Source organism: Sinocyclocheilus grahami, unplaced genomic scaffold (assembly GCF_001515645.1).
Source record: "Sinocyclocheilus grahami isolate Dianchi unplaced genomic scaffold, SAMN03320097.WGS_v1.1 scaffold1097.1, whole genome shotgun sequence".
NCBI lineage: Eukaryota > Metazoa > Chordata > Actinopteri > Cypriniformes > Cyprinidae > Sinocyclocheilus > Sinocyclocheilus grahami.
In genome coordinates, this window is record NW_015506276.1 from 200,020 (window position 1) to 223,712 (window position 23,693).

At 32.2% G+C, this 23,693-nt stretch overlaps 1 protein-coding gene and 1 pseudogene across 1 annotated transcript in view; both read left to right on the forward strand.

Annotated features, from left to right (window-relative positions):
- Positions 1-7,489, forward strand: part of LOC107566742 (glycosylated lysosomal membrane protein-like) — an 11,377-nt pseudogene extending 3,888 nt beyond the window's left edge.
- A 5,876-nt stretch (positions 7,490-13,365) lies between these two features.
- The window catches only part of msto1 (misato mitochondrial distribution and morphology regulator 1), an 18,886-nt gene continuing 8,558 nt past the window's right edge, over positions 13,366-23,693 (forward strand). Inside the window, exons 1-7 of the mRNA XM_016252256.1 lie at positions 13,366-13,565; positions 16,297-16,426; positions 17,791-17,863; positions 17,949-18,024; positions 18,119-18,182; positions 19,375-19,540; positions 22,827-22,941. Of these exons, the coding sequence (XP_016107742.1) occupies positions 13,482-13,565; positions 16,297-16,426; positions 17,791-17,863; positions 17,949-18,024; positions 18,119-18,182; positions 19,375-19,540; positions 22,827-22,941 (708 nt within the window). The 5' untranslated portion in view covers positions 13,366-13,481. The remainder of the gene's footprint in view (positions 13,566-16,296; positions 16,427-17,790; positions 17,864-17,948; positions 18,025-18,118; positions 18,183-19,374; positions 19,541-22,826; positions 22,942-23,693) is intronic.

The following is a 23,693-nucleotide window of genomic DNA, read 5'->3' on the forward strand; positions in this document are numbered from 1 at the left end:
GGGGGCCTTGGAGTATAAAAGGTTGAGAACCACTGCTCTAGGTACTTTTTTAAAATAAGTAATTACATCGCGACTGCAAAAAGAGTATGTTCTATATAGTATGAATGTAATCTGGACATTCACCATGTTGTCATTGTCACGTGATCTAGCCGCGTGAGTCGTGTTGCGTCACTGCCGATCATAAATCCTCTCCTGTGGCCTCATGGTATAGTAAAGTGTCCATAGTATGCACACTCCTTTATGAGAGTACTGTTAATTCAGACGTACTTCTATTGTCACATACTGTTTTTGTGTACTATATAGTAGGGAAGTATGCTATTTCAGATGCACCGACACTCAATATTACATGAATAAATACATAAAACGTCCGTTTTGATGTCTTAAAATAACTTGTAGTAGTAGTAATAATAACAATATTTGTTAATAATAATAATTGTTAATATTAATAATAATTTGTTATACAGTATACTTTTTGTACAAGCATACTAAATTGTTTATTACGAGCCTTATCTCTTCTATTTGATTTATGAATGTGCTGACTTTTAATTACTTGTAGTAATTGTAAATAATAATAGTAACATTTATTATAATTAATAATAATAATATTAATTATTAGTATTATTATTAGTGTTCACAAGTACACTACATTTTTATTAGAAGCCTAATCTATTTTCATTTGATTTATAATTGTGCTGTTTTATAATAACTTGTAGTAATTCTAAATAATAATAATTATGACAACATTTTTAATAATAATTATCATTATTAAAGTTCACGAATACACTAAATTGTTATAATTATAATAATAATTATTATTCTTATTACTTAAGAGTAACACTGTATAGTTTATTACAAGCCTAATCTTGTTTATATCATAAATGTGCTGTCTTATAATAACTTGTAGTAATACAAAATAATAATAATTAAAAATATATATATTTTCATAATAATAGCAACAAAAATGATAGCATGTATTAGTGTTAATAACAATACTTTTAATTATTATTATTAATATAATTAGAGTTTATTACAAGCCTTTTCTATTTATGAATGTGCTGTTTTATAATAACTTGTAGAAATTATAATATTTATTATTATTAGTGTACACTGAATAGTTTATTCTTATCTGTTCTTGCCGTTGTGTCTGTGGGACACTGATGCCTTTACAGACAGAAAGTAATGAAAGCATGAGCTCTGCTGTGTTTGTTTGTCAGGTGTGGGAGTACGATGACGTCAATAACACCGCAGACCCCCAGCAGACGGCAGAGTCCAGCTTTTACCCTCCATACGAGCTGCAGAACTTCCTCTGGACCCTGAACGTCAGTGCTAACCAGTCGGATCTCACAGTAACGCTGTGCGGCGGAGAGAAAACGGAGAGCTTCCTCAACGGCTCCCTCTGTCTGCAGGTTAGTAGAACTACAGGAACTAACGTATAGCACGTTCTGTGTGGACTTACAGTAACTCTTGTGTGTGATTTCTCTTCTGTCCTCAGTTCTCAGCGTTTGAGTCGGAGGGTCGTGATGAAGCCTGGCCGAGTCTCCGTCACAACGCTAACTCCTCGCAGCTGCACGTGTGGCTGGATGGCGTGACGCCGCGAGGAAACGACTCCAGATTCGCTCTTGAGTTTCGTGCAGCACTAGGTGTAACAATACACTCATGTCACGATTCGGTTCGATAAATGATACTCGTTTCTCTATTTGTGTCCCTGGAGCACAAAAGCAGTGTTAAGTCGCTGGGGGATATTTGTAGCAATAGCCAACAATACATTGTATGGGTCCAAATTATATTTTTATTGTATTTTTCTTTTATGGCAAAAATCATTAGGATATTAAGTAAAGATCATGTTTTATGAAGATATTTTGTACATTTTCTACCGTTAATATATCAAAACTTAATGTTTGATTAGTAATATGCATTGCTAAGAACTTCATTTGGACAACTTTAAAGGAGATTTTCTCAATATTTATTTTTTTGCACCCTCAGATTCCAGATTTTCAAATAGTTGTATTATTTGTATATAACAAACCATGCATCAATGGAAAGCTTATTTATTCAGCTTTCAGATGATGTATAAATCTCAATTTTGAAAAATTGGCCCTCAAGACTGTTTTTTTGCTCCAGGGTCACATATGATATTTACACAATACTTTAAACAAAGCCACAATAGAGTTTTTGGTGGCACTTTATTTTAAGGTGTCCTTGTTACACATGTTACATGTACTTACTATTATAATAACAATAAGTTATGCATAATTACATGCAAGTAACCCTAACCATATAGTAATTACACGTAGTTAATAAATATTACTCAGCACTTAACTGTATAATTACACTGTAACAAGGACACCTTAAAATAAAGTGTAATAGTTTGTGTGTGTGTGTGTGTAAAACTTTACAATAAGGTCCCATTAGTTAATTCTAGTGCTGTCAAACAATTAATCGTGATTAATCGCATCCAAAATAAAAGTTTCTGTTTACATAATATGTGTGTGTGTGAACTGTGTATATTTATTATGTATTTATGAATACACACACATACAGTATATATTTTGGAAACATTTACATGCATATATATTTATATTCTTGTACATTATATTGCACAAATGTATTTAATATAGAAACATAACATTTTTCTTAAATATATACATGCATGTGTTTGTATTTATATATACATAATAAATATACACAGCACACACATATATATATTATGCAAACAAAACTTTTATTTTGGATGCATTTAATCGCGATTAAACTTTTCACAGCACTAGTTAATTAATCAACTAACAATGAGCAATATGTGTGTGTGTGTAAAACTTTACAATAAGGTCCCATTAGTTAATTCTAGTGCTGTCAAACAATTAATCGTGATTAATCGCATCCAAAATAAAAGTTTCTGTTTACATAATATGTGTGTGTGTGAACTGTGTATATTTATTATGTATTTATGAATACACACACATACAGTATATATTTTGGAAACATTTACATGCATATATATTTATATTCTTGTACATTATATTGCACAAATTTATTTAATATAGAAACATAACATTTTTCTTAAATATATACATGCATGTGTTTGTATTTATATATACATAATAAATATACACAGCACACACATATATATATTATGCAAACAAAACTTTTATTTTGGATGCATTTAATCGCGATTAAACTTTTCACAGCACTAGTTAATTAATCAACTAACAATGAGCAATACCTTTGTTACAGTATTGATTAATCTCGGTTAACATTAGTTAATAAAAAGAACAAATAAAAACAACAGATGATGTTTATCAGTGTCGATCAGCAGTATAAAGTACAGGTTACTGAACGCAAAATAAAACCACTTGTAGTTTTTGTTTTATATTACAAAAAGTACATAAAACACATTCACATATGAATTTATGAGGCTTTATTCAGCTCCATTTGAACAAGATCAATCATCAGTTTTCAAACTTGTATATAAAAAACAATAAAAATGCTGTTAGAATTCACTTAAAGTCTTTCTATAGAAAAGTAGTTTGAATGCAGTAATTATGCTTTGTATTAATGCACCTTATAATGAATTATAAAACATTACAATACTATAATCTATTCATTATTAAACCTTTAGAAAATATAATGCATTAAAACACATCCTTCAAATATTATAATGCATTATTGTAATAGATTTTTTAACCTTTCATTAATTTGTTTTTGTTTTTTTATGAAAAGATTAGTGTTCATTATAAATACCTTTGTAATGCATTATACATAAAGGCTTTAAGTGTTACCAAAATGTTTAGCTATTGTTAAAACAACATTATAAAGCGGAGAGTTCCGGTGCTTGATTCTGATTGGCTGAGCCACGTTCGAAGCTGTTGTAAATTACTCTGCAAAGTAACATACACCTTTGTTTACGTTTGTCTGTTGCCACTGTTGCAACCACAACTGATTCTGAGGAACTATATTGTTTGGTGGAAGAATACTGTGGCTTCTTGGGGCTTATTGCTTTGGATAAAAGAGTAAATGCATAAGTATAAATGTGAAATCTGGACTAAACTGTGTTGAGTTGGTTGCTGTGAGCGTTTGTCCGTCTCTTCTGTCAGGTGTCTCAGTGGGTGTCGTCTCCGGTGAACAGCAGCGGTGTTGTGGGTTATAATCTGTGGAAACCCGTGGCGTATCGTAAACCTCAGCCGGTGTTTGAGGACGCCACACCATGCAAACACTCCCAGCTCGTGTCTGTGAACCGCATCCCTCAGTCCGGTCTGGTCCAGGCCTATTTCACAGACGATCCTCATACTTACGGCCTGAACATCAGCTTCGGCATCGATAAAGACCCGGTGTTTTACAGCGACTCCAAATACATCAGCTGGTGAGTCACACGCTTTCACAGCATTGTTGCATTCAATGTTATTTTTAATTCGGCATTTTACTTTTTTACCTATAGTTGCTGATAAGTATCTCGTAGGAAACAATAACATGTTAAAAAAAAAATTTATATATATATTTTTTTTTAATTGAAAATATTGAAAGTACTAAATATTAAAGTTACTGTAAAGAAAATATATTATACTATTTTTATTTTATTTTACATAAAATAAATATAAAAAAATATAAAATTGCTATAAAATTAAAGTCATATGTCTACATAAGTTGTGTTGCAAATTTGAAGTTGACATTAAAAAAAAAAAGCTTCATATGCAATTTTGTTTAGGCGTTATACTAAAAACAGCCACCGGGTGCCACCCAAACTTGATTTTTTTATGTATTTCTGTCACAAATCTATCAATTTCTCTCTCAATATTACGGTTATCACAAAATATGGAATCTTGAGACTCCGACCTTTCCAATGATATGTATTTTGTCAAGATTATAAAAAGTTTTTATTCTAAAAGACCGTAATACGACACCCCCGCTAAGGGGGAGGAGACTGCTAAAAGATATTGAAGTACTATTTCTATGGTAAAGCATTGTCAGATTTCAAAATGGTTTCCACAGGATGAATTTTGAGATTTTAAGCTTTCAGTGGTATATAACTTATGATGATTACTAAAACATGAGATCGGGAAAAAGGCAACGAAATAAATGCTGTTATGATGTAGATTTGTCAGACTCTTGGTGCACTCTTGTCATAAATGAATCTTTTTCTGTTCCTACATAATTTGTAACAAAATAAAATGGTAAAATATCTATTTAGGAGTCTTAGACCTTTCCAATTATATATATTAGGATTTAATTGTACTATAGTGAAGTAAACTTAGGCGTCCCGTATACGGGACGGTGACAGTTAAGGGGTTAAATAAACATTAAATTATTTAAATATTAAATTATTTATTGATTAATTGTAATTTTGTATTTTTGAGCCAGGTGCAATCAACATAAATGTTAGTATTGTAATTTTACTGTTCTGCAAAATAAAATAAAAAGTAAGACAATAATAATGATAATAATAATTACAACAGCTCTGTTAATACATTTATTATAACATTCACACAGTTATTTAAATATTAAATTATTTATTGATTAATTGTAATTTTGTATTTTTGAGCCAGGTACAATCAACATAAATGTTAGTATTGTAATTTTACTGTTCTGCAAAATAAAATAAAAAGTAAGACAATAATAATGATAATAATAATTACAACAGCTCTGTTAATACATCTATTATAACATTCACGCAGTGTTCAGATTGGGATCTGTAATATATTCTAATGTTTTAAAAGAGGTCTCAGCAAGTCTGCATTTATTTGTACAGTAAAAATACATGCCTGATTCAAGACTGGGGTCTCGGATATGGCCAAAAAATAGTATTTTACTGACTTGTTCGTTTTAAGTTAAATTGTGCTTTGTTGGTACGCAAGAATGTTAAAAACGTTTAGTATTAAGTAAATATTTTTAAATTGTTGTTTTGTTATTGATTTTCTCTTTGAAAAGCAAGACAAAACAGTAAAAAGCACATTTTGGCTATTGAATTTATGCAATGGTGAAAAAAATTGACGAAATACATGGTGAAAAAAATGCGAAAAACCGTGTTATTTTTAATTTATCATTTACATTTTTTACCCATACTTGCTGATAAGTATCTGTTAGATTATAATTAATAATAAAATATGATTGGATTGTTTATGGATTGTAATTTGATTGTACTTTTCTATTGATTCTTTTGTAGTCGCTTGGTTACTCTTTAACCCATACTTGCCCTGTTAGGAAATAATAATAATAATAATAAAAATATTTGTAATAATATGTGAATATTTTCTGATATTTTAATTCTTAATATTAAACATGCTCTTCATATTAAATTAATATTAGATTGTATTTTTTTTGTTCATATTTGCTCGTTAGTATCTGTTAGAAAATAATGAAATATTAAAAATGTTTGGTTATGAATTTTTTTTTTATATATTTGAAATATTTAAATTTTTCTTAAATTAAAATTAAAACTTTTTTTTTCCCTTCCTGAACACACCCCTTTTCTGCCATCAGTCAATCAAACAGATAGCCACGCCCCCAAACTCTCCTGATTGGTTGAGTCAGAATGTTCTGAAAGCATCAAAAATAAAAGACAGTCTGAACATTAAAGTGACACCGTGGAAATTGTAATATACTCTACCTACACCTATAAAATCACCACCTACAGCTTTAGAGCATGTTAAATGAACTATAGCCTATATTGTGAGTGTGTGTTTGGTCTGTTTGAGTAATGTTTGTTTGAATTGCTTTGCTCTCAGGACTCTGTTAGTGGGAATGGGCGAGCCTCCGGCCGATTCGTTCTCTACGTTAATCATTATTATCATCACTGTTGGACTTGGTACTCCTCTGGCCATCATTATTGTGGGTGGAGTGTTTGTTTGGATCCGCAAGAGGATGTCGCACTCATCCGTCTACGAGCCAATCAACTGAGTACAACCGGTACAAGCCCCGCCCCAATGCACACACCTGCCAATCAGTGATGAGGTTACTGACGAGTGGATGAGGGAGTTCAATTTAACTGACCAATTACACAGAATAACTCTCTCTGGATGGGTTTTGATTTAAATGTTACATACTGAATTTTTTTACACCTTTGTCGATCGTACATAAATACTGAAAGTGCAATGGAGATATTATGTGATTGTTTTGTTTTTACGCCATCATTTTTGTTTGTGCCAAAAATCCTGCTTGTGAAATCGATTTAATTGACCAGATTGATGACAGCTGCGCACATTTTAAAGATTTAAAACATTATTTTCTCTTCAATTCTGAAATCTATGCAAATGCTTTCATATATAATGGAAACTGCACTGTCGGAGATTCTCAGGGGTTTGTTTAGTTTTGATGTTTTTAACATAACTGTGTTTCGTGGGAGAGTTTATGGTGAAGGCGTTTTGTAAACGTTCGTTTGCACCATGTAGAAACACTCTGAAATCTTCCCTTTTGTTGTTGTTGTTGCCTTTAGTGACTTATGAAAATGTAAATATGGATTCATAAACGTTTCTTTTTCACTATATAAATTTATTCAACACTTTGTGGACTGATGTCTTGTGCGTCATTTATTTATAAACACAAAAAAAAATTATACACAAGTGGAAACAGACTCTAGACACAAGATTGCATTATAAAATTAAAATTAGTAAACATGAGGAATATGACATAAATCAGTGAAATAACAGCATTACAAAAGCAACAGCTTGATGCATTGATTGCAATCTTTATAGGGTCTTAAAAGAGTTTTAAATTTTACTGTAGTATCTGCTAGGAGAAAAATATATTAAATGCAAATTAAATGTTATTTAAAATGTTATTTAATTTCTTGTAATTGTACAAAATAACTTGAACTTAACTTAACATTTAATTTTATAGTGTCTTAAAGGAGTTTAAAAATGTTTTAGTAATTTTACTGTATCTGTTAGGAGAAAAATATAAAAATATATTAAATGCAAATAAAATTTCATTTCTTGTAATTGTACAAAATAACTTGAACTTAACTTAAAATTAAATTTATAGGGTCTTAAAAGAGATTAAAAAATTTTTAGTAAAGTCATTTTACTGTAGTATCTGTTAGGAGAAAAATATAAAAATATATTAAATGCAAATAAAATTTTATTTAAAATGTTATTTCATTTCTTGTAATTGTACAAAATAACTTGAACTTAACTTAAAATTAAAATATAAAAAAATACGTTATATATATATTTCTGATAATAATAGTAAAAATAACAACATTTGAAATATGTTGTTTTGTTATAGTAAAAAAAAAACTACAATTATTATCCAAGACTAGGGTTGCAAAAAGGTGGAAATTTTCCAGTAAATTTCGGAAACATTCCAGGATTTTTTGGAATCTTCCAGCGATTTTTGGAAAGTTTCCAGAAATTTACTGGAGATTTTCCACCCCTTTGCAACCCTATCCAAGACTATGTTAATCTCACAAAAACATGTCTTGAAACACGTAACATTTCTATTGAATTTATTTACTTAATAGTTGAAAATCTCCCCCCTCCCCCAGTGTAACACATATTTAGTCATTTTTAGAGTATTGTAATCATGTAAATGTTACATTTAAAAGTTTTTTCTTTTTTCAAAAAGCATGTAACAATTGTATTTATTGAATTTCAGATCACTCTGAGGTTAAATACAGATGTAAAATCATGAGATATTGTTACGGGGCGAACGAGACATGAGACTTGCGGATCTATTTGCAAAGCTTTAATACGAGACAGAGATGTGGTCATAAAACAGGCATGGGTCAGACAATGGCAAACAGATATATTGAGGGCAAAACAGAAGAGTAATCCAAAATGGGCGTGGTCGATAAGCGGCTAACAATATCCAGAGGGCTTGACATGAGGGGTTATCCAATAACACGAGCTAGAGTCCAGGCGAGGTGCAAACACAGTCCGAAACAGGCAAAGTGTTAACTCAAGATAAACATGCAAAAATCAGGTACCAGGAAATCAGAAAACACGGCGAGACTAGACTAAGACTAGAACTAGAAACTAACAAAGGGAAAAGGCTCCGTAAAGTAGCTCTCATACGATAAGCGCTAAACAATACTCCGCAGTTTGAAAGGGATCAGAGTGAGTGTTATATAGTGAATGTGTGATTGGTTACAGCTGTGTGCAATCAGTGCTGTGTGCAATCAGTGCAATGGATGATGGGATATGTAGTCCGGGATGACATGCAACAGTTTGTGTAGTGCGAGAGTCAATGTAATGGAAGGGTGACCTCTGGTGGTGAGTTAATTGAAGTTCATAGACCGGATTCGTGACAGATATAGTTTAGTAGCTATGATACTGTTTTTGAAATCAAATCTTTGCATAGCAATGACAGGAAATACACGCTAACAATGCTTTGGAAAAAAACAGTTTATCTTAAAAAAACATTTAATAAAGCATATACATAAACCCAAATAGGAAATAAAACAGTTATCGAGTAAGCATGTTTCCTAAACTCCTGAAACATTGGTGTCTCATATTTTAAAGCAGTCAATGCAATTTGGGAAAGAAATCAATCAAATCTGTATGTGTGAGATAATATTCAGATGTAACCCCTTTTGTAATCATTAACATTTTCATAAGTAACTAATTTAGTTACACATTTTTTCTTAGTAACTGATTACGGTTACATTTATTTTGTAATTAAATTACGGAATTCCCAACATTGATAATAATCAGAAATGTTTCTCGAGCAGCAAATCAGCATATTATACTGATTTCTGAAGATCATGTGACACTGAAGACTGGAGTAATGATGCTGAAAATACAGCTGCACATCACAGAAATACATTACAGTTTAACATATAGAACAATATATACACACAGAAAACAGCTATTTGAAAAATTAGTAATTTCAAATTTTTCACTGTGTGAGCAGAAGCATTAAAATCTTTTAAACAATAGTGTAAATATATCAAGTTTTTAATAGATTAAATGGAGACGTGATTATTTGCTGACCGAACACAATGGAAATGCTGGCGAAGAAGGCACAGCGCAGAATGTAGATCAGTCTGAGGGCGGAGCTATCGAGGGGCGGGGCATAGAAGGGGAGGAGCTTGTATCCGGCCCACGTCAGTAACGGGAAAATCACAGCAGCAACAAAATATCTGATCAAAAAACATTTCTTTTAGCAGAACAACTTTTGAGCCATTTGCCAGATTGTACAGTATGATACTGTATCCCACAATGCAATGCACTGTACTTGACACAGATTATTATTTTTTATTAGCTAAAACCAAAACCTAAAAAAAATAATTTGTTGTTACTTGAAATAAAATAAATTTTTCATATTATTTTAATTGTTTATTTTAAATTATTTGTAAATTTTCATACATTTTATTTTTGTTACTTGATATAAAATAAATGTTAATTTAAATAAAATATAAATATGATTTGTTTTTACTTTTGTTAACTGAAATAACTGAAATAAGAAAAAGTAAACATTTCATTTCAGCTAGATGCCAAGGCAGCGTTTCTCATTTTCTTGTAGTTTAACTTTAATTAAGTACTAAAATAACTAACAGAAATAAAAAATAACAATAAAAGCTATAATAGACATATTAAAAAAGACAAAAACTAAATTACCAAAACTTTAAAATTAAAACAAAAATAAAAATTCAAAATATTAATAAAAAATATAATAGTATCTCAATTATGCTAAAATAACACTAACGTTAACTGAAATATTATAAAATGTTAAAACAACTTAAACATTTTATTTCAGCTTGTTGCCAAGGCAACATTTCTCATTTTTGTTTAGTTTAACTTGACGTACTAAAATAAATAAACTGTATAGACATTAAAAACATAATTATTAACTGTAAAATTACAATGAAAGAGGAAAATGTAAAAATAAAAAAGTATTCCTTTCATTTTAAATACAATCAATGACCCAGAAACCAATCCGTTGTTTTCTTAACTCATTGTTTGGTCAAACTGCTATTAAAAAAGTTTAAATATTTCACACAAAATGCAGTTACTAGCTTTATAATGTCAATACTGACAAAACTATTACTTATGCATTAGTGTGCATACTTCATACTACTGCAAGCTAACTTTTCAATCGAGTATACAGTATATGCCAAACCGTACACAATTACTGTATTACTAATTATGACATACTCCCGTTTTCATCCAAATATCTTCCATCCTGCTAGAGTTTACGGTCTGAGTATACTATTATACAGTACTGATTTGTTTTTAAATGATAAATGACAAATACTTATGGATGCATGCACTTTATTGCACTTCTTTTGGACTGTTGAAAAATAACACCCATTCACTGCCATTATAAAGCTTGGAAGAGCCAGGACAATTTTTAATATAACTCCGATTGGATTCGTCTGAAAGAAGAAAGTCATATACACCTAGGATGACTTGAGGGTGAGTAAATCATAGACTAATTTACATTTTTGGGTGAACTAACCCTTTAAAGGTTGTTCAAGTGAGTCGTATCATCAATCCACGGCGGGTGGAAATGTTCTGGAGGTCTGATCTCTGGATGTTTAAGCGTGCTGGTATCAGTCTGTTTTCTGGGTTGTATTTCTGAGCTGTGATCAAGTCTGTGGTTTAGTGGTGAAACTCCAGTTAGTTCTGGGTTGAACATGAAAGTCTTAAACACAGAAAAAAATCAACCAGTCAATGTAGATCTTCTCAGATCGCCCAGTTTTGCAGAAGAATCGGTCTATTGCTACCCATAACCATTATTAACCCATTAGCAGCTCCTTAAATCCTTTCCAAATTCAGAATTTCTACTTCAAAATTCCACATTAAATTTGATGTTAATTTCAAACTATTTATATATTTTGGGGGTGATAAATTGACATTTACTAGCAATTTCCGAGTGAGCATTTTGTATTCACATTACATTTAGTCATTTAGCAGATGCTTTAATCCAAATCAACGAAAGAGCAATGATACACAAGTGCTATAACAACTCTCAGTTAGCCTAACACAGTTTACTTTTCTTTTTTTTTTGAAGTAACTTCACCAGGTTTTTTTTTAGTGTATTAGTAAATTTTGAAATAAACATTAAGATTAATAATTGCTTTACAAGGAAGTATTTTTCATTGTTAGTTTAATGTCGTTAACTAACGTTAACATGCAAAGGTCATGGGGTTGTTTACCAGGGAACACCTCAACTGACAAAAATAGACGTCTTCAATGCAGTGTACGTTGCTTTAAATAAGTGCTTCTGCCAAGTACATAAATGCAAATAAACATTTTAATTAAACTTTGGGTAATTATTGTGTAAAATAAGTGTCTATTTCATTTCAGCAATTCCATTACCATATTATATTGTGTTACATATACCAGGCTAATTATAGTGGTAGATTATTAATAGGTCTATTATCAATTATAATTAAATAAATTATCATTTTTAAAATAATTTTAATTCATATAAATGATGATCGTAATAATAATAATAATTTATTATAATTATAATAATAATACATGTAATAATACATTTTTTTATTATAAAATAAACAGGTTTTATAGATACAGGTTTTTAATAATCTATTTTATAGATTATTAGTAGGCCTACTTACTATTAAAGGGGTCATATGATGTGATTTCAGTTGTTCTTTCTCTTTGGAGTGTTTGAGTGAGTGTGATCGCATCCAAAATAAAGTTTTTGTTTGCATAATGTGTTATACACAGTATATATTTTGAAAATGTTTACATGTATATACTTAAATTTATATTATATATATAAATAATTTATAAACATAACATTTTTCTTAAATATATACCTGCATTATATACATGTATTATATAAACAAAAACTTTTATTGTGGATGCGATTAATTGCAATCATTTACACAAATACACACAAACAGGCTGATAGTATGCCTTTTATTGATTATTAAATACAAAGTATTACACATAGTTATGAAAGTTATTATGAATATAAAAAACCTTAAACTTAATATCTGTTAAATATCGATTATTACTAGATAAAGTATACATTATATAAAATGTTTTTCGCATTTCGACGCTTATGTTTTTGCACTACAATATCGCACACATTGTTACTTCGCTGAGGATGTTAAAAAATATAAATCAGTTTTCAAATGTCAGACATTAGCTGATAAAAGTTACAATTTCATGCACTAGAAAATAAGAATGATTAATTCTGCCCGTACAGAACTAGAACGCATGTGTACTCTCTGTATAAGCGTGTATGTTGTTCAGCTGATACGAAACGAAACTAGCATTTAATTAAATGCATTTTTAGGCTATTCTGAAACTCTTGTTTACTAGCGCTGCACATGTGCGCCGGTCAGGCGCGGTGAAACCAAACTTCCCCTCCGCCGAGCGACAGCTCTCTCAGCCAATCACAACGCTCCGTGCGCTGTGACAGCCAATCAGAGTGCGGGATTGCCAGAGGGACGAGCGCAGACATGCGGAAGTTCGTCTGTGTCGCCGCCGTGTCGTGTGTTTTCAGGGCGAGTCGTGAGAAATATGCTCATTTTGACTGAACCGATGTTTAAAATGTGTTAATGTCTAAAGGGCAGCATGAGCGGCACGTGCAGGGAGGTTGTTACCCTCCAGCTGGGGCATTATTCCAACTTTATCGGGACGCACTGGTGGAATTTACAGGTGAGTTTGATCAATAGCGAATATATTCGGTTTATTTACTGCTACACACGTGAAGAATCAACTTATCATGTCAGTGCATCAGTGATAAACGAGCTGGCAGATCAATTTAGCTTCCACAAAGAAGACTGAACGAGTCAGCTGCACCTCGATAGCAACACTAGTTTCTGCAGTAAAGCTGTGGTGCGTTAGCATGAGAAGAAATGTTATTTATAGAACGTTCGTGAAACATTTCTTTTTTTGAATGTTGCTAATTGTTTGAAAGTAACATTCACGTAATGATGAAATGGAACACATTTAGAAGTAACGTTCCAAATGTATCTGCAAAATAATGAAATGGAGTCTTCCCAATAATAGTTATTAAATTAATCTCCGACATCAGTAATTAAAAGCCAGTGTATTTGTGAACATGTACAGTTACATAGGCACACATTCAATTAATATATGCTGATATGCAAAAATCTGTGTTATATTGGTATACGATTTGTTGATATAGTATTTTCGTTATATTTGTTAACATAGTTTTTAGTAATATTTTAAATTTGTTTGTATTTTTTATTGTCTATATCGTTTTTATTAGTGCTGTCAAACGATTAATCGCATCCAAAATAAAAGTTTTTGTTTACATAATTACGTATATATAAATACACACACATGCGGCGTATGTTTCGAAAATATTTACATGTATATATTTATATTCATATACATTATATCATATATATAAATATATTTAATATAAACGTAACATTTTTCTTAAAGGGATAGTTCGCCCAAAAATGCAAATGCTGTCATTAATTACTCGCCCTCATGTCGTTCCAAACCCGTAAGACCTCCGTTCATCTTCGGAACACAATTTAAGATATTTTTGATGAATATCGCTCTGACCCTCCCATAGACAGCAAGGTAACTACCACGTTTAAGGTCCAGAAACGTAGCAAGGAGATCGGTAAAATAGTCCGTGAGACATCAGTGGTTCATCTGTAATTTTACGAACCCACGAGAATACTTTTTTGCGCGAAGAAAACAAAAATAATGACTTTATTCCACTGCGTCACTTGTGGACGTGCGTTCACGACAGTACCATGACGCGAGCGTGTGGCGGCGCCGGCGCTGACCCAGATCCGGTGTAATGACGTCATTAGTAGAGACGAAAATGTGGAATAAAGTCGTTATTTTTGTTTTCTTCGCGCAAAAAAAATTTTTTATATTATGCATAATTAAGCATAATTGTGAATTCACAAACGCTACGATTTAATTATATGCAATGCCGTTCTAATACAGTATATGCGCTTTAATTATTTACATGCGTGTAGGTTAAGTACGTGGCTCCGTTCACAGTAGCTCCACAGGAACTGTTATCATTTACATGCATCTGCGCATGTTGTTGTGTGTTTGGGTTTATTATAACGTTCATCTGGGAACGCAGCGTGCGCCATTTCATCAGATTTGTAAGATAAATAATTTATAAATCGACGCAAACACAGGAGAATACATCATTATCTCGCGGTTTCAAAATAAAAGCTCAAACCCTCACTCTGAGTTTACACGTTTTGAGCGCCCCCTGCAGGCCTTTGTTGTAATGCGTAATGTACATTAGCTCTATTGTTTATAATACATTATGTACTTTAACAGTTTTGTTCAATAAAACAATATGATTTCTTGCTTTTGATACGTTATTTGAACTAGTTATTATCGCCTCATTGCTATGTATTTTAAGTCATTTTAAAGGCTATTGTTCACTTACATCTATTTTTATTACCACAAAAAAAATTATTATAATTATAGGGCCCTATGAAATCGGTTTTATTTCCAAATTCAGTTTTGTTCCATTTTCATTTGTCTATCCTCTGTTTTAATGGTTAAATTCAATTGTATTAATCAAAAAGCCTGTCTAATTAATTGAGTTTTACAGTTTTGTCTTTACCAAATTCTGTTTTCCATTATTTTCTGGATTCCATTTGAATGGTTCCATTAAATTTTAATAATCAAAAGCATCTCCAATTAATTGATTTTTTTCAACCAAAAAAAAAAAAAAATTTTTTTTTTTTTTTTTTTCAGAAATACTGCACAATTACATTTTTCTCCTAAATAAATTCTGGTAAATACTCCTTTAAAAGTGTTTTTTTTTTATTATAATTGTATTATTAGACTATGAGATGGATGCGCTTTTTACTTTTGCTTTAAAAAAAGGATTTCATAGAAATTTGGATTTCCTTTGGTTTAATAAAATATAGTTTAATAAAATATCCTTAAGTAAAATTGTTGATTTTTTGTGTGTGGGAAATTAATCGTATAGATTAATCGACAAATTAGTCGTTAGATTAATCTAAATAAAAATAGTCGTTAGTGGCAGCCCTAGATGCGATAATCACGATTAATCGTTTGACAGCACTAGCTTTTATCGATTCTACTTCATCTTTGGTTTTGCATGACAAAAACATCTAAAAACCTTCAGAAATAGCATTTTCATAACTTAATAGGAAGATGCCAGAACTTATTTTTGTTAGCTAGGAAGAGTGAACAAAACGGAGTAATTAATATCATGGTTTTGCACACTCTCTCTCATGATGTTACTAACATGTAACGGGGAAATACTGTAATTTTCACTGAAGTGCATTGAGCTGTCATGTAGATTTGGACGTGTGTAAGTGGCGTGATTAAATGGCCATGCAGTCGGTGTCTGATCTGAGCTGTGTGTGATGGTAAAGCGTGGTAAGTGTGTGTTTGTCTGTAGGATGCGGCGCTGGTTTATGGCAGCGATGCTCCGGCGGGAGAGCTGCAGAGTGACGTGTTGTTCAGAGAGGGTCTTACGCCCGGTGCACACGTCACTTACACGCCTCGACTCATCGCCATGGACCTCAAAGGTGAAGCACATCAAGCACACGCGTGCTCCTGAAGCCCATGGGTTCCATCCTGCATCAAAATCTCAATATATAAAGGCAGAAGCAGATGTGAAAATGTCCATAAGCACAACTTTATTCCGCTCGTATCACTATATGAATTAATATAATGATATGCACAATTCAGTGATATTTTAGTATGGTCGAGATGTCGTTTAGCAGACGCTTTTATCCAAAGCGAATTACAAAAAAAGAGGACAATAGAAATCAACGAAAGAGCAATGTGCTATAACAAGTCTCAGTTATATAATAAATAAAAAGAAAATGGATAGAATAGAAAAAGAATAGAGCAAGCTATTGTTAGAGGCCTTTTTTTTGCTTTTTGTATAATAATTGTATAATAAATGAAAAGAAAACGAATAGATAGAATACAAAACGAATAGAGAAGCTAGTGTTAGTTAGTTTTTTAAAGAAAACAAGCAGTTAGTCAATTAATAGAGTGCATTTATATATGGAACAAGGTTTTTTAAAGAATAGAATTAGAATAGAGAGTGCTAGAGTTAGATTTCTAGTGCTATTTTTTTTGTTTTAGTAATTTTTTTAAAATAGTTTTATTTTCATATTATCTGTTTTCATTGTCATTTTTTAGCTAAAGCGATAGTAATTTTGTGCGTTTTTGTCATTTTTATTTTTTATATTTTATCTAAATATGTCTATTTTGTGCAGATTTTTTAATATCAGTTTTAGTCTTTGTCGTTGCTGTTATTTTAGTACTTAAAGTTTGAAAGAATTGTTTTAGTAATTTTTTGAAATAGTTTTATTTTCATATTATCTGTTTTCATTGTCATTTTTTAGCTAAAGCGATAGTAATTTTGTGCGTTTTTGTCATTTTTATTTTTTATATTTTATTTAAATATGTCTATTTTGTGCAGATTTTTTAATATCAGTTTTAGTCTTTGTCGTTGCTGTTATTTTAGTACTTAAAGTTTGAAAGAAACTCAGATGTTTATATTTCATTTTATTTCAACTCATTTTTGATGGTTTTATTTTTAGTTAACGATTGCACAAATGAGCAACATTTGAACTGCTCTGTGATAATGAAATTACTAAAATGAATTGTTTATGAACGCTTGGATTTTCTTGTGCACTTGAATTTAAGATGAAGTGCAATCCATAAAGAGAGGATTGTTTAGAAATATTTCTGTGCATATGGACAATTTATAAAGCATTCATTAGAAGCCGTCGCGCATCTTTATAAACGAGGCCACATTAATTAGGAGCATCAGTGCTAGCGATGCTTGGCTTTGGCAGTCGCTGCTGATGATTGTTGGTTTGTGGATGTGATATTGGGTTGTTGATGTGTGTGTATAATGTGTTGATATCGTCAGGAAGTCTTCAGACGCTGAGGAAGGAAGGCAGTCTGTATGAAGGCACAGAGGATGAAAACACCACCTTTACGTGGTATGAACATGATTCTGCTTCTGCTCAGATTTCTCTGGCTCTGGATCTTCGCCGTGTGGTATTTCAGTGTTTCCTCTGCTCTTAGGGAAGGACAGATTATGACCCATAAAGAAAGCCCTCCCACCAAAAACGCCTTCCTACAGCAGCTGGACAGTCTGGATGTGAGTGGGACTATAATACTGTGAGGATTGGAAAGCGTCTGTTGTCTGAGAGTGACGCTTATTAAGATTGTCTGTCTGTTTTTTGTGTGTCTAGGCGGGAGGTTTACTAGCAGAGCTGGATTTCACGAGTTCTTCCTCTGCTGTGGAGCACTGCTCGGGTAAAATGTGACTGTAAAAATGAATATGAACCTATTTTACCCTGTTTAAAGTCTCCATTCATTGTGGTCATTTATGCATTCAGCAGATGCCTTTTTCCAAAATGACTTGCGTTGTATTATCAGTTCATGCATTCCCTGGGAATCGATCCATTGATCTTGCTGTGGGGTTATTTTTTGTCAACTACAGCTAAAGCTGTAATAAAAAAAATTATTACATGCAACAAAATGAACATGAACTGAAATCTATAAAAATTTAACATTTTATTTCAGGTAGGTTCCAAAACAAGCATTTGCGATTTTTGTATAGTTTATCTCGAAGTACTAAAATAACTAATAAATAAAAATTAATAAAAACTGTATAGACATGTTAAAAAAACTGATACAAATCACAAAAATACACAACAAAATTAATCAAATTAAAACCAGAAAATATCAAAATTAAAGCCTAATTCTAAATATTAACTAAATAATTTTAATAGAATTTACTAGAATTATATTATAATAATTATAATAGTATTTATATAATTATAATATGTATTCATGTAATTATATTATAGGCTACAAAAATAAAAAATATTATGTGAATTTTAGAATTATACTAAAATAACGCCTACTGCTTGAGTTAAAGAAATGAACAATTCATCAATGCGCTTTATTCTAAAGAAAATCATAATTTGTCTCGAAATTAAAAACTCGCTCCACTTCTGAAACCACATTCTTTATAATATGTATTCATGTAATTATATTATAGGTTACAAAAATAAAAAATATTATGTGAATTTTAGAATTATACTAAAATAACACCGCCTACTGCTTGAGTTAAAGAAATGAACAATTCATCAATGCGCTTTATTCTAAAGAAAATCATAATTTGTCTCGAAATTAAAAACTCGCTCCACTTCTGAAACCACATTCTTTTCCGCTGACATCAGCAATCTCTATTTTAGTTTTTTTCACCATCTAACCCCAGAATTATCTTTCATCTTACATTTTATTTTCTCATTTACTGTCTATCCCGCTTGACTCAGAAATATCCGTTTTTCAAAATAATGAAAATGTCATTGAAAGAAATTGCAGCACGTGTTTTATGATGATTCTGTATTATGTCCATTCTACGTTACCCAGCTTTAAGTGTAGCTATGTTTTGAGGAGATGCATGGAATATTGTGCGTTTGTATTTTAACTCTTAAAGTGAGCGGCGCGGGAGCGGGTGTTGCCATGGAGACGGTGAACAGCAGACTGGAGCGGATGCAGAAATCCTATTGGCTGGAGGGAAGCGTGAGGGTGTGGTCAGATTTCCTGAGGATCCACCTACATCCGCGCACCGTTTCCGTCATTAACCAGTACAACCACGACGGGTGAGTAATACAACGACTAATGCGTCACATTGCATTCTTCAGCACTGGTCAGGTGGTTTGATGGGGACTCTGAGTGATGTTAATTAGGGGTGACTCCAAACAGCCGAAGATTCGATGCTTCGATATGGAGAAGCCTGATTCGATACCAATCTCACAGTCGAACAGAGGTGTTATGATCGTGACATTTTGGCTATATGGGGCTGCTCAAATGTCTGATTTCACATAGAACTACCAATTAGTTACAGTTAAAATACAGCCTATTGTGATAATGCTGTAAATAAGAATCTGAAAAGAAAGAAGCTTTTAATAAATATTTTTAACGTACACTGCCGCTCAAAAGTGTGGGGTCAGCAAGACTTCTAATGTTTTTAAAGAAGTGTCTTCTGCTCATCACGGCTGCGTTTATTTGATCAAAAATACAGAAAAAAACAGTAATCTTGCAAAATGTTATTACAATATAAAATAATGGTTTCTATTTTAATATCCTTTAAAATGTAATTTATTTCAGTGATGCGAAGCTGAATTTCCATCATCATTACTCCAGTGTAAAGTGTCACATGATCTTCAGAATTAGAATTATTATTAGAATTATCAATGTTGTGCTGCCACAATATTTTTTTGGAAACTGCTATACTTTTTTCAGGATTCTTTGATGAATAGAACAGCATTTATTCAAAATATCAATCTTTTCTAACAATATAAACCTTTGCTATCGCTTCTTAACAATTTAACACGTCCTCGCTGAATAAAAGTTTTAATTTCTTTCAAAACAAGAAAGAATAGAAATGTACTGACCCCAAACTTTTGAACGGTAGTGTGTATTGTTAGAAAAGATTTCTATTTTAAATAAACGCTCTTCTTTTTAACTTTGTATTCATCAAAGAATCCTGAAAGAAAAGTATCACCGCTTCCAAAAAAATAACAGTTTCAGCTCTGATAATAAATCAGCATATTATACTGATTTCTGAAGATCATGTGACACTGAAGACTGGAGGAATGATGCTGAAAATACAGCTGCGCATCACAGAAATACATTACAGTTTAATGTATATTAAAATAGAAAAACATTATTTTACATCATAATAATATTTCACAATATTAAACTTTTTCCTGTATTTTTGATCAAATAAATGCAGCTTTGATGAGCAGAAGAACCTCCTGTAAAACCATTAAAAATCGTTCCGATCCCAAACTTTTGAGCGGTAGTGTGTGTGAATAAATCCAACCACCCCATGACGGATTTAAGTTTCACTTTCTGTAATCCGTGACCGACAGAGAAAGACTCAAATTGACACAGAGTGAAAGACTGGATTTTTTTACAAGGTACAAGTGATTTCGAAACATTTCAGCTGGTTCTAATTAGACTTTTGGATGCTGTGAACAGATAGGCCTAGAAAAACTGGACATATTGTCTATAATATATCATATTGGCGAAACTGATCTGGCAATATATCCAATGCATACTTGTGTTTGCGCTCTGGAGAGAATCAAAAGGTAAATTCTGAGTCCAGTACAAGGCAAGCTCGCGAATCCTCTCATAACAAAACATAATGAGATCGTGATGAACTAAGACGAGGGACAGCTTTTTAGTGATTATAAAGGCAGTGCTTGTTGTGTGCTTTCTAGGCTATAGAATATAATCCACTCAGAATTTGTGTAGAACTTTTATTTTTCGGTCACGTAACGTTACACGCTGCAAAGTTTTGGGAATGACATCCGCATATTTATGCGGGATTCGCGCTCGAAAGAGCAATGGACGGGACAAAGATATACATGAAAATACTGTGTTAGAGCAGTTTTCACAGTAGTTCATATTTGTGACCCTGGAGCACAAAACCAGTCATAAGGGTCAATTTTTCTGGATAAATAATCTTTCCATTGATGTATGGTTTGTTAGGATCGGACAATATTTGGCCGAGATACAACTATTTGAAAATCTGGAATCTGAGGGTGCAAAAAAACCTAAATAGTGAGAAAATCATCTTTAAAGTTGTCCAAATGAAGTTCTTAGCAATGCATATTACTAATCAAACATTAAGTTTTGATATATTTATGGTAGGAAATGTACAAAATATCTTCATGGAACATGATCTTTACTTAATATCCTAATGATTTTTGGCATAAAAGAAAAACAATAATTGTGACCCATACAATGTATTGTTAGCTATTGCTACAAATATACCCCAGCGACTTAACACTGCTTTTGTGCTGCAGGGTCACATTTAGGCGATCGCATGGAGTTTTACGAGGCAGTAGGCTATGCTTCAAAGTCTGAAAAATTAGCATTAGATATTTGTTAATTTCCTGTGTGAAAATCTCTATACAGTTAGAGAAAACAATAATGCACACGGGCTTCATCGAATACTTCTTGCATCTCTTGATTTCATCTTGGTTCTATTTAGTGCAAATCTGCGGTTTCATCAGCTCTGGTACGTAATAAACAACATCATATGCAGCCGGATGATGTTAGCTATCTTTTAATCAGAACTTAAAACATTATTTACCCCGTTTGTATCTGCGAGGCACATTTTCCCTGTGTGTTAAAGGGGTCATAGGATGCTACATGCACTTTTACAAGTAGTTTGAACTGAAATGTGTGTTAGCAGTGTGTGCACACAACCACCCTATAATGATAAAAATCCACCCGGTGGTTGTTTTTTAATCTGGTTAAATGTTTTCCCCTTTCTCATATCGAGCCGATCTCAGATGCCTGTCTGTGTGACCCCCCCCACGTTTGTTTGATTGACAGTAGCGTTTTACCTTAGACCCGCACTGAGAAAACTGTTATCAGTCCATTATTGTTTCGATGCCGGAATCTTTGCAAATCGCCTTTTCCTAATAATGTGCTAGTTAGCAAGTTTCACGATGAATGCGGCTAAAGTAAAAAGTCTCTCAGAGAGCAGCTCGGAAGAGAGGGGCGGAGTCAGCAGAGCTCATTAACATTTAAAGGGAAATGCTACAAAAATGGCTTGATCTGAAAAGAGCTGTTTTGACAGTAAAAAAAGGTGTTTTTACTCTACCATTGAGAAATTTGAACCAAGCTATGTTACAGACTTTTCATCAAGACCCTAAAGAATCATATCAACTTGTGGAAAATGGGCATCCGATGACCCCTTTAACATTAGTATATGGCTGTCGAATGTCTGGCTACTTGACTCTTGGTAATGCGTTTTGCCCCGCCCCCAAACATATGATTGGACTATCAGTTGACTGTCGGCAGGATTCATCAGTTCTGTGTAAATCCTGAGTCGGGGACTCCTCTAATGTCCGTGATGTTTGTGTTCAGTGAGGCGGAGCGTCTGGAGGTGTTTGGTCAGGGGGAGGCGCTCTTAAAGGGGCCAGTGCTGGAAGATCTGGAGGATCGGCTGCATTTCTTCGTGGAGGAGTGCGACTATCTGCAGGTGAACCACAGATCTGACTCAGGAGACTTGTAGCGATGCGTCCAGGTCTTTTAGGTTTTTAAGCCTGTTTCGGCAGCATTGTGACAAAAACATTCTGTTTTGTAATGGAGAAGAAAATCAATTAGACGGAAAATCTATTAGTGTTATTTCAATGCTTTGCGTGAGTTTTCAAAATGTTTGTGTTGACGGAGAAAGTTCTGGGGTTGAATTCACCACTTTGCAAGCGAATGCAAAGTTTCTCGGGGAACGCCAAAGATTTGCAAATTAATACAGTGTTATTTGTTAGGGGAACATTAAAATACTTTTTAAGTCAGTTTTTTTTGTTTTATGTCATTATTTTGACTCTGTATGTCCTCATTTTGAATTTTCATGTCATATTTCGACTGTCATAATTTTGACATTTTATTTCATTTAAGTGTTTTGTGTCATAATTTAGACTTTTTATGTCATTTCAATTTGACTCGTAAATTTGACTTTTTATTTCATGTCAGTTGCAACTTGATTTCAACATTTTATTTCATGATTTCAATGTTTTATGTCATAATTTTGGCTTGGTATGTCAAAATTTCTACTTTTTATGTCAATTTTGACTTGGTATGTCGAAATTTTGATTTGATATGTAATTATAATAATAATATGATTAGTATATAATTTCTACTAAGCATGTTATAATTTATATATATATATATATATATATATATATATATATATATATATATATATATATATATATATATATATATATATATATA